The 17,066-nt window shown below is 53.2% G+C and overlaps 6 protein-coding genes across 6 annotated transcripts; 2 read left to right on the forward strand and 4 right to left on the reverse strand.

Annotated features, from left to right (window-relative positions):
* Positions 1 to 5,205: 5,205 nt before the first annotated feature.
* J4E78_004032 (uncharacterized protein) lies at positions 5,206 to 7,578 on the reverse strand (the record flags this gene model as incomplete). The annotated part of the gene is made up of 3 exons (XM_049364664.1): positions 5,206 to 6,414; positions 6,465 to 6,706; positions 6,762 to 7,578. 3 exons carry the CDS (start codon positions 7,576 to 7,578, stop codon positions 5,206 to 5,208), a joined length of 2,268 nt encoding a protein of 755 aa, XP_049223742.1.
* A 308-nt stretch (positions 7,579 to 7,886) lies between these two features.
* Positions 7,887 to 8,702, forward strand: J4E78_004033 (uncharacterized protein; the record flags this gene model as incomplete). Its single annotated transcript, XM_049364665.1, has 2 exons — positions 7,887 to 7,997; positions 8,073 to 8,702. The coding sequence occupies 2 exons, from the start codon at positions 7,887 to 7,889 to the stop codon at positions 8,700 to 8,702; spliced, it is 741 nt and encodes a 246-aa protein (XP_049223743.1).
* Positions 8,703 to 9,077: 375 nt separating this feature from the next.
* On the reverse strand, positions 9,078 to 9,790 carry J4E78_004034 (uncharacterized protein; the record flags this gene model as incomplete). Its single annotated transcript, XM_049364666.1, has 4 exons — positions 9,078 to 9,212; positions 9,270 to 9,576; positions 9,724 to 9,734; positions 9,788 to 9,790. The coding sequence occupies 4 exons, from the start codon at positions 9,788 to 9,790 to the stop codon at positions 9,078 to 9,080; spliced, it is 456 nt and encodes a 151-aa protein (XP_049223744.1).
* Positions 9,791 to 10,642: 852 nt separating this feature from the next.
* Positions 10,643 to 12,512, reverse strand: HSP60 (chaperonin; the record flags this gene model as incomplete). Its single annotated transcript, XM_049364667.1, has 3 exons — positions 10,643 to 12,156; positions 12,210 to 12,351; positions 12,408 to 12,512. 3 exons carry the CDS (start codon positions 12,510 to 12,512, stop codon positions 10,643 to 10,645), a joined length of 1,761 nt encoding a protein of 586 aa, XP_049223745.1.
* Positions 12,513 to 12,894: 382 nt separating this feature from the next.
* On the reverse strand, positions 12,895 to 13,512 carry J4E78_004036 (uncharacterized protein; the record flags this gene model as incomplete). Its single annotated transcript, XM_049364668.1, has 1 exon — positions 12,895 to 13,512. One exon carries the CDS (start codon positions 13,510 to 13,512, stop codon positions 12,895 to 12,897), a length of 618 nt encoding a protein of 205 aa, XP_049223746.1.
* Positions 13,513 to 14,422: 910 nt separating this feature from the next.
* J4E78_004037 (uncharacterized protein) lies at positions 14,423 to 16,949 on the forward strand (the record flags this gene model as incomplete). The annotated part of the gene is made up of 8 exons (XM_049364669.1): positions 14,423 to 14,620; positions 14,669 to 14,713; positions 15,176 to 15,410; positions 15,456 to 15,588; positions 15,636 to 16,200; positions 16,315 to 16,716; positions 16,763 to 16,901; positions 16,930 to 16,949. 8 exons carry the CDS (start codon positions 14,423 to 14,425, stop codon positions 16,947 to 16,949), a joined length of 1,737 nt encoding a protein of 578 aa, XP_049223747.1.
* Between the last annotated feature and the right edge of the window lie 117 nt (positions 16,950 to 17,066).

Here is a 17,066-nt window from a genome sequence, read left to right on the forward strand (position 1 = left end):
CACGCGACGCACAAACAAACGCGAAAAGCCACGGTGAACGTGACGCGTCCACAACAATAACAACGGGTGACGGTGGTCGGGGATTTAGGCAACCGCGACAAAGCTTCTCCACGCGGACGAGGAATGGCGCTCCAGGCGGGCATGTAATGTTTGCATACTTCGAAAGGTCTTCCGAGTGAGATATGAAGTGGCATGACGAGCTGTTCGCCATGTGTGAATAAAATGTCCTTACTTTAGCAACGAAGAACTCCATCATTGACGTAAATCGTCGTCTCAACCATTAAAGGCCTTTCCTCTCCTTCTTTGCTTCACACTCGGATTTTCTAATCTACTCACCTGCTGCCTGGTATTCTTATGATTATCGCACGCCATCACAGCAAAACCATTGACCCCATTGAGACTTTACTTTCTTGACCTCAACACCGAGCCGACTTGTCTTGCCGATTACCGCAAACTGCCAACTTCCGTAGCAACGTTCAACGCAATACTCCTCGCATTCGAACAACTTTGTTCCCCACAGTTCCCAAAGGAGATAGTATGGACCCGAGGTTTTGGCCTGGGGAATCGGCAGGGGTATGGGGGCCGGCATGGCTGGCTTGGGAAGAGGTATGCCCATGCCCGGCATGGGCATACCAAACATGCAGCAACCATTCTATCCACCGCAAGGATTCCCGCACCCGTATCAGCAACAAGCCCAAGCCCAAGCCCAAGCAAATGCATACGCATACGCACACGCACAAGCGCAACAGCAACAACAACAACAACACCAACAACAGCAATCTTCCCCGTCCCCACTCACAACCGCACCACCACCCAAAGATTCCAAATACCCCCGCTTCGTCAACCCCTTCCAGGACGAGAAGCCGCAAGGGTCTTACGGTAAGCGCGAGTACGTACCGGGGCAGGAGGCTATACGAATTCCGTCTGAGCATCGAGGTGACGATCCGTGGACTAATTGGCATATGATGCAGGCAAGAAGACAGTTGCAAGAGATGAGGAGGAACTGGTGAGGTAGAAGGGGGAGGATTATGAGGTTGGGTACGCAGATCAAGTAGTGTTGTCAAAGTAATGCAATAGCGAACAATTCATTGTTGGTTATTGCCAGGCTGAAAGCATCTTGTTCGATGCGATATTACACCTTCCGGTCCTCCCTATATATCATACTTTCGCATATACAATCCCCCATCCATGCATACACTCTCCTTCTCTTATCCACAGTTGTGCCCACGTCCCCTCGTACTTCCCTCGCCCTAAGCCTAAGTCTCAATCTTGGGCACTGCGACAGCCTCATCGTGCTGCACACTCCTCTTCCTCTCCTGGTTCTGCGCCACCTCGCCCAGATTTATGTCGTGTCCACCCTTGGGATCGATTTCGGCGAATTGGACAGCTGGGCGGAACTCCTGCGACTTCCAGGCTTTGCTGACGATGCCGTAGAGTTCGTCGACTTGTTCGAGACTGAGACCCTTGGTTTCGTAGATCATGAACCAGCTGTGGGAGAAGAGATGTTAGCTTTTGTTGACGCAGGTGTTCAGGGTTGAGTTGGATGGTGTAGAGAGAAAGAGGACTTACACAAAGGCGATGCAGACGAAACAGAATGAACCCCACACGAAGAAGACCTTAGATGCCAGGTTTGCGTGGTCTTCGTCGACCATGTACGGGGTTGAGTAGGCAATTGCCCAGTTGAGCAACCTGAAATGTGGCGTTAGTCTTTTCCGATACCATGATCATTGTCTGTGAACATACCAGTTGGAAGCTGTGGTCATGGAAAGACACTTGGCGCGTGCCTTCAACGGGTACAGCTCGCCGGTCACAACCCAAGCGACTGGACCCCAGGAGCTGGCGAAGAAGAAGATGTAGATGCACACGAAAGCAATGGCGGCACGTTGAGCTGCGAGATCGGATGTGCCGGCTACCGTTCCTGTGATGGCAACTGCAGAGGTAGAGTCAGTATATGTCTCACATGCACTTCGTACAGTCAGAAACTTACCTATGTACTGACATACGCACATGCCGATCGCTCCGAGGAGGAGAAGGTTGCGTCGACCGAGTCGTTCAACCATGTAGAGACCCGCTGAAAATCCGAAAGTCAGTATTGTCTCCTTCCAGGTTGGAAACAAAAGGCTTACGGAATGTGGATGCGACGTTGACGCAGTTGGTGATGACTTGGATGATGAAGGGGTCTTGGAAACCGGCGTTCTGGAAGTATTGGGTACCGTAATCTGGACATGTTAGAGGGAGCCGCAAACTTGCGCCGTTGAGAGAACATACAGAAGATGAAGTTTACACCAGTAAGCTGTTGCAGCGACTGCAGTAGGCATCCAGTCACGAGACGCTTGCCCAGCGTTCCCTTGAAGCAGTCGGCGTATGTAGACTTTCCCAACGACATCTCGTAAAGATGGTTGGCCTGGACCTCGTTCAGTTCCTCAACGATAGCTGGGTGATCGACCGGTAGACGGCGGAGCTTGCCGAGACTGTCGGCAGCCTTCTCGTATCGGTCCATCTTGATGAGATATCTCGGCGTCTCTGGCAAGAAGAAAAGTCTAGCAGTAGGTTAGCAGCTGCCATCGTATAGTTGACATCAACGCGCTTACCCGCCGACAAGAACGATAGACCATAGGAACTGCACCGCAATTGGAATGCGGTACGATCCGGAGTCATTGCGGTCCTTGGTCGAATTGTTTACAATGGCCGCGAGCAGCAGTCCAATCGTAATAGCAAGTTGGTAAGCTCCGACAATCGTTCCACGAATCCATTTCGGCGCAGTCTCACTCTGGTACATGGGAACTGTCGTCTTGTTAGCTTTGACGCAAGCGAGCCAGATGCCCCGCAGAGCCTCATCGTTGCGGGGCGAGGGGCGTCAGCCACCATTGACGATCAGCCCCACGATGCCGGGAAGCGGAGAACAACGAGGAAAGAGCTGACTTACTAAGAGCTGAGATAAGACCAACACCGTAACCGGCGAAGAAACGACCGGCAATGAACAATGGTTGCGCTGTCGCGGCCGTCTGCAGAATGACACCGAGGTTGAAGACGACACCGGCAGAAACCATCAAACCGAGGCGGCGGCCAAGTAAATCACCAAACGGCGCAGCCGTCAAAGCACCGAAGAAGGTACCAGCTGAGAGAATGGAGACGATCAGAGAGTCCTGAGCTGCTGTGATGCTGAGATCTGGTTCGGTGGAGAATTCCTTCTTCCAGTAGTCCATGGCAATAATGCCAGAAATGGTACCTGTGTCATATCTAGGGAGATCAGAACGTACGCGTGATACGACAACGACGTGTAGGCTCACCCGAAGAGGACACCACCAAAGGCGACGAAGAGACCGATTACAATGGCAGGCCTTAGAAAGTGTTAGTGGTGTACCTGATATGAAAGGCCAGGAAAGCTTACCATGCCTTGCCAGCTGTGTCTGGCGGGGGCTTGAGCATGAAACCCATGATGGCAAAGTTCGATTTGACTTCTTAGAGATGGTAATTGGCGATGTCGCGAAACTCGAGACGCGTAGTCAGGCCGTTCAATGGAGCGCGCGGTCACTCTTTATCTCAGGATGCGAGCTCCGAGCATCTCTCCATCCAGCTCGCGATCCCGACGAACCCTTGTCCCATGCCGCTGCACCTCAGTGCCATATCACAAGTTGCTAATCCCAGTCGGTTTCCCAAGCCAACCATTCTTGCATGGTATGCCCCGCATCATAACATGGAGCGTACCGCAGTTGGTTATTACCCCGTACTCGGCAGGCTGACCTCCCTCACACCACTTACGTCGGAGGCTGAGGACAAGACAGCGATCATAGAAGCCTGTCGCGATCGTCCAAGCAGCACGTTTGTCACGGGAACGAACAAAGACTGTCGAAGTGGTGGCTCAATCAGACGATGTTGAAGGGCAAAGCATCATGCCAATTCTCCCCTTCCGACACGATCGCGCGCCAGGACAAAATCATCACACTGGAAATGCCGCACTTCCTGCAAGCAAGGCGACGCATCCTTCCAGAAGTTTACCGCTCCCAATGATCGCGTCAACCTTTCGGCATGTCAGAAAAAGGATGGGCCGATTGTCTCCTTGCAACCCCAGGAACTCCAGAGTGGAGACTCGTCGGTATGATTCTCGGAGCGCTGAACATTGGCAGAGAAATGTTTTCCCCGCGCAACACCAAAGATGACCACAGCGAAGATGAGAGCGCTACACGTCGGATGCAGCGGCATGTTTTCTTGTCGTCCTGTCAAACGGGGGCCCTGGAATATGTGCTCGTGACAGTTGTTGTTCTCTTGTGTAGAAGTTGCTGCACAATCCCTTGAGCCAATAAGCCTTCGCTTCCTTTCGCTTCCCTTCGATGTTCAGTGCTCGGCATTGCTTGGACCGACGCGATGACTCGGGGACGTGTGCTTACGGCGCAGCATCTGCATCGCGATGTCGATGATGAGTGGTCGACGGAGCGGTCATGCCTGACATGTGCCGTGCCGTCACCTCGGTCTTACTGCGACGATGAACGTCTCTCTTCCAGGCTGATTTTCGGGAAGTGGAAGGATGGTTGAGGTTGATGAAATGTGGAGGTACTCCGGGGTAGCTGCGGAGTCTAACGGGCGCACTGGCGGCGCTGTACGTCAGAGGCATCGACGCATCGCTAGAAGCCACGAAGACGTTTTTCGCGCATCGAAGCTCGATCGCGCAGGTACAGAGTTTGTAATCGAGGCTGCGGAGGGTTTCAGAACCAGGTCCCGGGATTTGGATCTCAGTGGGCAAACTCATCTTACCAGATCCTGGGAAGGAGCCCGCTCGTGTGTTTGGCAAGATTGGTTGGGCATCTCCACCAGGGTGCGACGATCGTGACGATCTGCTGAAAACAGTGGTGACATGTCCACCTAACAAGCTTCTTTGGCAGTAGCCAATTTCGAGTCAGGCATCACGAGTAATGGCAGACAGCTGCTTGAAATATAGCGGTGCAAACTTTTCCTGGTGTAACAGGCAGGAGCTGCCACGCACGTGGGCTTGTTGTCAAAGGGTCGAGACGGAAGTAGCGACCGGCGCAAAGTCTTTCAATAAGACGGAAGGAAGCGCAAAAACGTTCCAGCCTCATTGACAAATATCAAAACACCACATATCGACGCGAAAGCCAATTTGGCGACAACAAAACTCTTCCGAGCATGCATTGGTATCTAGTAAGAGCCCAAACTCCTGCTTTTGTGCTTCCTGCCTTCAAGAACCCACTATGCCTTGTTCTTATCACCACTCTTTCTCCGCGCCTTCTTAGACTCAACCTTGGTCTCCTTCGCGCTGACGCCGTTAGGTGTAGACGCGACTTCGACACCGCCGCCCTTCTTCTCTTTTCTGCCTGCCTTCTCCTTTGCGCTAACGTCGCCGTTCTTGACCTTTGCTGTCTCCTTGGGCGACTCCTTGGTTGCATCCTTAGCGATCTTCTTGGGCGACTCCTTAGCGGACTCCTTTGCTGCTTCCTTGGCAGTGCCATTTGCAGCCTTCTCGCCCTTTGGCACGATAGCTCTAGGGTCCTTGCCCTTCCTGCGCATTGTCTTAACCTTAGCCTTCTCCATGTACTTCTCGTCTTCATCCTCGTCGAAGCCACCAAAGTCTGATTCATCGTCGCTGTCCGCTTCGATGGGCCGACGATCAACGATCTCGAGTCCGGTGGCTGGAGCGTTGGGGTTGGCGCTATTCTTGGCCTTTGCAATTGAGGATTCGTTGACGCCAACGGCGTTGGGCGGGGTAGGCGCAATCTTCTTGAACTTGGCAACGAAGAAACCGTCGACGTTGTATGTGTGGGGGTAGTATCTTCTTGTCATCTTCATCGAGGGGTGGAAGGCCTTGCCGCCGATGTTGGTGAAACCCTCCTTACCGAAGGTGAGACCGGTCTCTACGAGCTTGACGTTTGGTCGCTTGTTTAATGCGTACTGAACGACTTGCTCGTTCTCTTCGAGGGTCACTGAACAGGTACTGTAGACAATGTATCCTCCGGTCTTCGAGTGGTGGTTGACGGAGTCGATAGCGGCGAGCAACAGCTGCTTCTGGAGATGGGGTAGCTTCATAAAGTCTGCCTCGGTCTTGTTGGTCTTGACACTGGCATCCTTGGCGATGACACCAGTACCAGAGCAAGGAGCGTCGAGAAGTACACGGTCGAAACCGCCCATGACCCTGGGGAACTCAAGAGCCGAGTAGTGGGAGACGATGACGTTCCTTGCGCCTAGGCGGTGGATGTTGCCTATCAGACCCTTGGCACGATCCTTGTTGGCATCGTTGGCAAAGATGCATCCTGTGTTCTTCATCAAAGCCGCCAAATGTGTTGTTTTTCCACCAGGAGCAGCAGCCATATCCAGCACGCGCTCGTTTTCTTGGGGTGCCAAAGCCATCACGGGCAAGAACGAGGAAGCGGCCTGGAGAATGTAGTGTCCAGCGAGGTATTCCTACAAAGAGTCAGTAATGGTTCGAAACATTCATTGCATGCCAGGCTTACAGGTGTGGCTCCGAGCGGCACTTGCGCATCGAAAATCTGCAGACCGACTTTAGACCACTTTCCAACGGGCTCAAGTTGTACACCGCGGTTGATCAAGCTTTGCGCAAGTTCTCTTCGGTGTGTTCGGAGGGTGTTTGTTCGGATGACGACTGGTCTTGGGGTTTCGTTGGCTTCGAAGAAGGCTTGCGCTTCGCGGGGTGGGAAGAGGTTCAATAGCTTGTCAGCCAGGAATTCGGAGTAGCCTTTGAATAGTATTAGTATGCGTAGATTTAGGAGTCCCATGCATCATAAACGTACCGTAGTAAGCACAAATGTCCTTCAAAAGCGACGCTCTGTATTCCGCCCTACTCCGTCCCTCCTCAGCCAGGTTCTTGAAGTCGTCCAGTACACGGATGGTGTCGGTAAGTCTTGTGCGCAATAGCTGAATGTCCTGGTTGACGAGATTCGTGATCGGCCTGCCATCCTCGTCCTCGTCCTCCAGGATCTTGGGTCGCTCCGCGACGATGTTGGTTTGCATGTTGCTCTCCTCCAACTCGGCTTGCGCCTCCGCATCCTCAATCGCCTTCTGCATGTCCAATCGCGTAGACAGACCAGCAATGTTGGCGGCTGTGAGCTTCTCTTCGGCGTCCTCCTCGTCATCGTCGTCTGACCACATGGCCGCGCCTCGCCTGATATCGTCATCCGAATCTACAACGTCGGAGCCGAAGTCGTCGTCGTCCATGTCTTCGTCGTCTTCGCCTTCGGATGCGCTACCGAGCGCATCAAGTCCGGTAACGTTGATGTTCTCCAGATCAGAATCCTCAATATCGGATATGTCGTCCTCATCGTCCGAAGGTGGTAGAGGCGCCGACTTCTTTGCCTTTGCTTTCGCTCCATTCACGACAGCTGCAGCCGTCTTCAGAGGCTGCTTCACAGGCTTGACGGGCTTTCCGGCTACCCTCGTCTTGGGTACCAATTTGGCCTTGGCCTCCTTAGCTTCCCTTGCAGCTGTCCTGCTCCTCTTCTTGCGCTCCGGGTTCACGGCGTCGGGCGCATCTTTTCGCTTCCTCGTAACTAGCGATTCGTCGAGGACATCGGGCATGCCCTGCTTCTTCATACGGCGACCTTGACCCATGGCGACAGATTTATCCCGCAGGTGTTTAGTGGGCGGTAAAACAAAAAGGTCGAATTACTGAGAGATGGCAGCGTGAACCAGCAGCGCGAACACCGAACTTTCGCTAGCACTTTGGAACTTTTTCCACGCTAGCGGACTTCCTTTGGGCTTAGCGCGTTCTTTGCCCTGGTCGAGCTGCTGCGGTCCACTGTCCCGCAACACCAACAGCGTCATCGCACGGGAGCTATACACATCTTCGACCCGCGCGCAATCCCACGATACCGAAACACTACTCAAAGTCGCATTCAACGAGCCTCCAGCAATCCATCATGTCAGAACTCGCATTCTGCAAATCATTTCTCAGCGCCCTAGACGCCCGCCCGCCCAAGCTCTCCAGCGATCACATTGCAGACGCACGCCAATATCCCGCACAAGGCGCCGTAAGTCCTCGCCGCCCATCCTCTACACATCCAGTATCCATAGGCACAAATATCGGAATCTGACAAGCCCATCAGTACACTCTCCCCCGCCTCCCACACCCACCCCACCCGCAACGGCCAAACCCCAAACCCACCACCAACGACGATGCCTCCACACCCTCTTCCTCGTCAATCTCCGTGACGCTCAAACCCATGAAGCCGACCACACCCACCATCCCACTCAGCTCAATCGACCCATCCAAAACCTCCGTCTACGACCTCAAGCAACAGTACGCGACACAAGCCTCATTATCCGCAGCCAAGATAAAGATTCTGTACAAGAAGAAGCCAGTCACAGATTCAAAGACACTATTGGAAGTTATAGGCACAGATGCAGGCACTGAGGTCGAGTTTGGGGTCATGGTCATGGCTGGCGCTGCTCTTGGCGGGGCTGCGAGTCCGGCGTCGGCAGGTACACCGGTGACGAGTCCGCCTGCTGTTGCGCCGCCGACGGAGAGCGAGAAGGGGCTTGCTAGTGCAGGAGAGACGTCTGCGGGCACGGCGACTGCGGCCGCAGATGCGCCACTTGGTCATGGGAAGGAAGTCGTTGCGACAGACGAGTTCTGGGGCGATCTCAAGAACTTTGTGCTGCAGAGAACCAAGGACGCGGATGAGAGTGAAAGGTTACTGGGTATGTTTAGGGGAGCGTGGGAACAGAACAAGTAATGATCTGGCATAGCTGCTAGAGCCATACAATTGCACTCACAGATATCCGGAAACAACATCACAAGAGACATCACGCGCGTCACTTCATGCAAGCTTCCAACACAGAGCTGTCCATCGACGACAATTTGACCAGTTTAGCCTATCAAAAGCATACCAAGCCTGATAATGCAAGCTACACCCAGCACTATCACTGCCCACATATCGCATGTTTCGTCTGTAATCATCATGCGCAAAAGCTCGCTATGCCATGACCGCTGCCAATCAACCGCTCGAATCGTTTTCATTTCATATCATTACCAACCGCAGTCGTTCCTTCCTCCATACTAACAGGTGCGCGAAATCGACAGGTCGGAAGGGAAGGTGGGAGAGAGGCGCTTAGCGGCCCTTGGAGACACGGCTCTTGATGCTCTCGAACTCGATGTCGTCGGCATCGTTGGCTTGGATATCGGCGGCGAGACCGTTGAGGGCGCGCTTGATGGCTTCCTTGGAGGATGAGTACATCATGCGGGGCTGTCAATCGTTAGTCAACCTTTCCCACACAATCGTCTTCCCGTTGTTGTGACGTACGTATTGCGCCGCATCATCTGGCGTCCAGCTGATAAAAGTGATCTTGCTCCTGGAGCCCTCTCCGCTTTCGAGCTCGTACTCGACGTCGAACACGGCGTAGCGACCGCCAATGCCCTCCTTGCCCTTGCGGTCCTTGCTCTTGGCGTTGAGCAGCTTCTCGCGGAAGACGTCAAAGTTGGCCTCCTTGGAAGTCTCCTCGACGACAATCTCTTTCCAGTCGTCGCTGATCTTGTAGATAATCCATTTGATGTCCTTGCCAAGCTTAAGCTCGTTGAAGGTGCTGATGCACTCGGGCGAGACGGAGACACTGCGTCTTGGTCAGTACGTGCGGGGGCGATAGAGGGGTGCGCGAGACGGGTGTCGGGGTGGTGGTGGAGGCAGGGGGAGCTATGCGGGCGCGGTCGTCGGGCAGCGACAGTTGTTGATGCCCTGTTGTTTGTTTTGCAGTACGTACCCGGATTGAGCCTGTATCCGTTGTTAGTTCGAGTTCCTCAATAACGCATCTCAAATGTTCTCACCATAATGTCGGATGTGTAAAGTAGAGGATGCTAGAGGGGGGTCGAGGCGCCAGGTAGCTTTATCAGTACTGTGGTTGCCTGTCAGCGTCGTCGTCATCGTTGCGATTGCCGCGTGCGAAGATGCAGCAGTGAAGGAATGGCAGCCTGTTCGGCATGCAGCGGTGGCAGCTTACGTCAATAGAGAAAACTGATCTGGGTGGATAGTTGATGTGTTTGCGGGAGAAAAGGCGGAGGAGGAGAGTGTGATTGCTGAGGCTGAGCGAGTAGTGGCAGGTGGGGTGGGGTTTTCTCGATGCACGTACCCTAGTGGGGTTCCTTCAAGCCCTGGAGCACGGCACGATACCAGACACGTTACAAGGTTTAGTTTGGCTCTGCCGCCACAGCAACGCCCTGTCAGTCGTCACAGCATCCCACCTCATACAGGGAGCAGGCTGAACAGGTACTCTGCTGTGTATGTTAGTACAAGGGTCAGCATTCACGTATTCTTCAAGGTCACGTAGACTTCTAGGAGGCAGGTGTTCGGTTTTTTTCGTGTATGCGGTGATCCACCAATCCTATTCCTTGCAGCATTCATAACTCAAGCATATGTTGTGCATCTCGAGAACTCGTTTGAACTTGTTCATATTTCCTTCGTCGCTTTATACATCTTGTCCTTCCCAGGAGATCCTTACACAATCTTGTACAATAAAAACCAAATATCCAACAATGCTGCGCTTTTGAGAAATCATGAGTGAAGAGCGGAGACCAACCCAATATCGTGTACATAAATCATCGCTGGGAAAGGCATAAGACTAAAGTCATTATAACGGAATGGGGGTATAAGAAGAAGAAAACAGACGGCTAGACTTCAGGTGTTTAGAAGCCCATTCCGCCCATGCCTCCCATACCACCCATTCCGCCAGGCATGCCGCCTGGAGGTCCAGACTTCTCCTCGGGTGCCTCGACAATAGCGACCTCGGTAGTTCCGAGAAGCGAGGCAACACCGCTGGCGTCAACAAGAGCAGTGCGGACAACCTTGAAGGGGTCAAGGATACCGGCAGCAATCATGTCAACGTACTCGCCCTTGGCGCTGTTGAAACCCTTGTTGAAGTCACCCTTGTACTCGTCGATGAGCTTGCCAACGATGACGGAGCCCTCAGCGCCAGCGTTCTCGACGATCTTGCGGGCGGGGTGGGTAATGGCGTTCTTGACAATGGTGATACCGAGCTGCTGGTCGAAGTTGGCAGCCTTGACGTTACCGAGGGCGTTGGCGGAGGCCTTGAGGAGACCAGTACCACCACCGGGCAGGATACCCTCTTCAACGGCGGCGCGGGTAGCGTTCAGAGCGTCGACGATGCGGTCCTTCTTCTCACCAACCTCAACCTCGGAGGAGCCACCGACCTTGATGACGGCAACACCACCAGAGAGCTTGGCCAGGCGCTCCTGGAGCTTCTCCTTCTCGTACTCGGAGGTGGTAGCGTCGTTGATGACGCCACGGATCTGCTCACAGCGCTGGGAGACCTGGTCCTTGCTGCCCTCGCCGTTAAGGATGACGGTGTCCTCCTTGGTGATGGTGATGGATCCGGTGGAACCGAGCATGTCGGGAGTGGCCTTCTCGAGCTTGATGTCGAGGTCGTCGCTGAAGACGGTACCGTTGGTCAGGACAGCGAGATCGCCAAGGATGGACTTGCGGTTGTCACCGAAGCCAGGAGCCTTGACAGCGGCAACCTGGAGCTGGCCACGGAGCTTGTTGAGAATGCAGACGGCAAGCGCCTCACCGTCAATGTCCTCAGCAATGATGACAAGGGGACGGCGGAGCTGCTGGGAGGCCTCGAGAGCAGGGACAATGTCCTGGACAGCGGAGATCTTCTTCTCGGAGAGGAGGATGAGGGGCTTCTCAAACTCAACCTTGGCGGTCTTGGTGTCGGTGATGAAGTAGGGGGAGATGTATCCGCGGTCGAACTTCATACCCTCGGTAACCTCAAGCTCGTCCTCGGTGGTCTTGCCTTCCTTGACGGTGATGACACCCTCTTTTCCGACCTTCTCCATAGCGTTGGACAGAAGCTTGCCAATGTGTGTGTCGCCGTTGGCAGAGATGGTGGCAACCTGCGCGATCTCCTCGCTGGTGGTGATGTCCCGCTTGTTCGCCCTGAGGTACTCAACGACGGCCTCGACAGCGGCCTGGGTACCCCGCCTCAGGTCCATGGGGTTGCATCCGGCGGCAACGTTCTTAACGGTCTCGGAGAAGATGGCGCGGGCAAGGACGGTGGCAGTGGTGGTACCGTCACCGGCAGCCTCGTTGGTCTTGGAGGCGACGTCCTGGAGCAGACGGGCTCCGAGGTTCTCGAACTTGTCTTGGAGGGAAATAGCCTTTGCGACTGTCACACCATCTGGAATGATGTCAGCGGGCAATGTTAAGGATGGCGGCGGAACTCGTGCGTACCCTTGGTGATCTTGGGCGAGCCGTAGCTCGACTCGATCAATACATTGCGACCCTTAGGACCCAATGTTGTTGATACGGCCTTTGCAAGTGTGTCGACACCCTTCAGCAGTCCTGCTCGTGCCTCGACGCCGAACTTCAGTTCCTTCTAATTGTTAGTGTTGCGTCTTTTTTGACGATGTAAGTGTGCGATTGGCATACCTTGTGCGCAAACCTCTGCTGCTGGAGGTTGTAGCTGGTGGACCGGAGCTTGGAGCTCGAGTTGAGGGCCGAAGTCCGCGCCCGCGATGCGAAAGCTCTTTGCATTGTGACGGAATTGGGATGTGTAGGTAGAGAAAAAGGAATCTCAAATGTTGCTCCTAGACTCCAGCTTTATGCAATATAACCAGGAATAGTGCGGATGAAGAGGAGGATGCGGAGAAGAGTGGTCGCAGATGTTCGATGCCTCTAAAAATTTGGGTCGCTCGACGATTGGAATCATCGAGAAGGCGCTATGACCACATCCGCAAGCTAGCCTCGGCTTTCGATCCATAACTCCATCGCCAGCCTCACGTTTCACGTTTGTCAGCGCCTGAGATTTCTGCTAATCTGCAGGTGCACCAAGGTTTTGCGAAGAACTCAATTATCGGGGATGAGCGTTGTGTATATTGATCCTACTACACCCGACCCGTCCGGGTGAGCTGGCTGCTTACGCCTTCTGGCTGACCATCAACATATCACCATCGATGCGCTTGAGGCCAACACCGAACATCGAAAATATTTCCCGCCGCTCGGCACTAAGGCTCACCGCCCCATGCACCTTCTGGACCACTTCGATACATCTCCAAACGTGCAGGTGCTCTTCGTCAAGCTGCCAGAGTGTTCCCCTCGGTCCACTGCTCAACTCTTTCAGCATCTTCGTATCCCTAGCCTGCTCGATTTCCGTCTTCGCTCTCGGCGCTTCATCTTCAAGCGCTCTCTCTTTTGCGGCCTTTATCTCCTTCTTGCTCTTTCCTACTTTGGATATTGGCAAAGCAAGGCCCTTCTCTGCGTAGGCGGCAGTGGCTTGAGCCTTTACCGGACCCTTCCAGAACTCGACTTGAGGGCTGATGTTTTCGTGTATCAAGTGGTAATATATTGGCTCCTCACTCTCGTCGCTCAACAAGTGCAGAGGCTTGGATATCGATATATTAGCAGGAGGCCAGCGTGTGTCGCCGTATGGGCACTGGTTCTTCTCTTCTGCCGTCAAGGTCTTCTGACTTGCAGCGCCGCCGTTGCCTCCTCCGCCTGTACCAGATTCAGGAGGCGTAAGTCGAGTTGGATCCATTTGCTATGGGGCCCGCGCAGGTATAGGCGTGAACGCTGGCTCAGGCGGAGGTAATTATTGTCGTGGTAGACGAACTTCGCGAAGTTGCGAGCTTGCTGTTGAGCAGGTTTCGGAGCTGCGCAATTCTCTCACCCGTAATTCTCGGGTGTATCTCCTCGTGCTCTGCAACATGGTAACTTCCTAGGTATTGTTGAGAAGATTGGGTTAAGCGACGCTGAATACTTCACGTTCTCTGTCACGCATGATGTCTTCACAGCTGCACGACTGTGACGTCAGCGCGTGTGCTGCGATGAGAATTGGCATTTTACAGCTGTGAATTGCCGCACTTTCTAGGAACGTGGACCGGGGCGTCTTCGAACAGCATGCTGCTGATCACACGATGCGGCTCTGCTCGAGCATCGAGATCTCGAACTATTTTCTTGGCAGCGCACGCATGCAGTGTGATGCACATGCATACCTATGGGGTGGCTGAAGCGGCTGGCCAATGGCATAGTCGAGCGACCAACCAGGCAAAGCAGGCAAAAGAAGGCAAGCTGGGCTACTCGACCCAAACTCTCAGGTGCGTAGCTGCCTAGCAGCACTGTGATCACATCGACACGTAAAGCCCCAGGATTTGCCGACTTCCCAAGCACCTGCATCTGTGATGCAGGACATACTTTGACACCCGCTTCGATGTGGTGACCCGCATCTCCCCCAGATCCGTTCGAGATGGGGCCATAAGGCTGGCGCCGCTCGCACGGGAACGTATATAGTTTGGTTCTCAGCCTTTCGCGCCTGATCTAGGAAAAGCAGTGCAGGAGTTTCATCGCGACAATAGTCAGCCTACCGCCCGACTTCAAGAAGCACGACTTGTATTGTGGGCATTGCATGCCCATTGCGCCTGATTATATCTCAGTCATCATCTACCAAGATGGCGCCCCATGGCCCTCGACCAGCCGACCCAGCGTTGAAAGAGGCGCGTGAAGCTCAGCGCAGACCTACTCTCCCATCGGCAAGCAGAGGCGAGCGTATCCAAGAAACATACACAGCATACGACGACTTTCCATGGGAGAAGATCGAGGAATTTCTCAGAGTCAAATGGTCCAAGTGGGATTTTAAGCCGCAGAGGGTACGTAACGTCTTTATCTTGGAGAAGTTAGTCTCACCAGTCATGTAGTTCAACGACAAGTGGGTTTTCGAGGTGCCCGAGGAACTGACGGAGGTAAGTCTCGTGGTTTTCGTGCATTTGCCTAATCTGTTTGCAATGGAGGCTGAGCTCTTTAGGGCGATCGAAGAGAGCTGAGGAACAGGAGAGATGCGCCTAAGAGAACGCGGAGAGCCTCGAGCTCACCCGAGCGAGAGGAGGGGCAAAATTCAGCCTCTTAAAGGCAAATGCAAGTTTTACCACAGTATCTTGATGGCGCATGATTGGCAAGGTCGATTTTTAAGTCCTCGTGCGGTGTATCGCTGACGGTGAGGGGCTTGCATACCCAAGTAAGCCGTGGCGGTGATCCCTGACGAAATTAGCGATTCATGTCTACTGAAACCTCACACAGCCGTGACGAATCAGCCACTGTCAGCCTCTCGAGGAAATCTTATCCACATACTGAACTCATAAACATGGTCAACCTACGGCGTTCTCGATTTGCACCTAGCAACAGTCTTCACATCTGTGCTTCTCCAGACCTTCAAGATGGCGTGTGCTACATCAGTGGAATTCCAGAAGTCCTACAGTAAGAGCAACGACTATCCACAAAATCTCATGCCTAACGAAATCCTCTCGAACCAAAACAAGCTCGCTTCTTACAAGAGCCTTCTCGATGTTGTCGAGCATGATCTGTGTCTCACGGATAAGCACGATAATGTTAACGATACTTTCGAGATTCCAGTGATCGACATAGGCACTGCTGATGGAAAAGGTTTGTTAAGACTTCCTCTGTTCGAAGAAATGCTAATTGAAGCAGCACGCTTGAAGCGGAACTTACATAACCCGGGTAAAGTCACGGAATGGCTCGGGGTGGAGATCGTGCAAGACACAGTCAATCCCATCGTACAACAGGTTGTGGCTCGAAAACGAGACCCACGGTGCAGATTCATGTATGCTCTAGCTCTCTTCTAATGAGTTCTTTACGCTAATAACACAGTTACTTCTACGGCCAGAACTCGCGAGACAAATTGAAAACCACCAGGAACAGTCTCTGTCAGATCCTATCATATCATCAGGTCATGTCAGGGTACCTGGACTTCATGATGGTGTTTGGGGCACAGAGTGATGCAAGAGATCTTCGGTTCAGTGGCTTTCGTGAGCAAATTCGCCTCAAACTCCCTTTCAGCGGACATTCAGCTCCTAATCTAGGACGAAGCGGCAAACATTTCCAACTCTGCTACAACTTGAAAGGGGTACAACCCAAACAAACAAGTAGCGAAAACATCAAGCTTGACGAATGGTCCATCCGAGATGCTGCTATTCATCATCAATTCGATGTGGAATTCGGGACCACGCTGTGGATCGTCACCAAAGGTAGCATGGACCTACGCGACCGCTACGAGGAACTCACTAGGCCCGCCGCTAAATCAGACAATGAGAGCTATAGCGACACAGCAGCCTGTTTTAGATCATCTCTGGCGACTCACCTGCTCTACTGCCAATGGTCGACTGAGAACTGGAGAAGGTACCTCGTCTGGCTTGAAAGGGTGGTTGAGCAAGAAGTGAGTGTCACCTACGCACATATTTTTCTCATCTAATGCTGACGTCGCGGCTTTTAGAGTGGAATGGCAGTCGATGGGCTTCGCGGCCCCGATCATGCATACAGACAATATCAGTGGTGGGATATTCAAGATCTGCAACATTGGCACGACAAAACCAACGAGGTCGTTATGGTGCTTTCTGCTAACGCGAAAGTCCTGAGGGCCTTGTGCAGGTTCTACTCAAACTTAATTGCCCGCAAGGACTTTCCTGATACCCTGAAGACGTCTTGTGAAGAGCACCTTGCCGCCTTCATATCCCAGCTCAATGAGATCTCTGCGGACTTCGACATGCAACTAGCCCGAGCAAAGCTTCTAGCGAACATCATAAGCGATAGAAAGCAGCTTGTATTGCAGCATCTGCAGAGTCAAGTCTCGGACCGAACGGAACAGCTGAACAAGAATCTCGAACGGGAGACCGTTGTCATGCGGATCATCACTATTCTGACTCTGATCTATCTTCCGGCTACTTTTGTCTCAGTAAGTCGATGCTCTCGTTGTGAGCGCTTCCTCTAATGAATCGCAGACGTTTTTCAGCACCGACATTGTCAAGTACCAAGACCAGAACCGTGAATCTGCCAGTTACGACAATGGCTCTTTTTCGAACCTCGCCTTGAAGCGATGGCTCCAAGTCACCATACCACTGACTGCTCTTACGCTGTTTGGTGCATGGCTAACTTTCCGGTTCTATAGCGTATCGACAAGAGATTTGACTTTTGTCGAACGTTTGAGACGTGCAGTCCTGGATACCACACCCACAGAAGCAGCTTCTTATGTGCAAATGCCACCCAGCGATCGCTCCGGCACGACTAATGCTACCAGCGAAGGTT

This window comes from Alternaria triticimaculans, assembly GCF_023758025.1.
Source record: "Alternaria triticimaculans strain BMP 0046 chromosome Unknown scaffold_4, whole genome shotgun sequence".
Classification (NCBI taxonomy): Eukaryota; Fungi; Ascomycota; class Dothideomycetes; order Pleosporales; family Pleosporaceae; genus Alternaria; species Alternaria triticimaculans.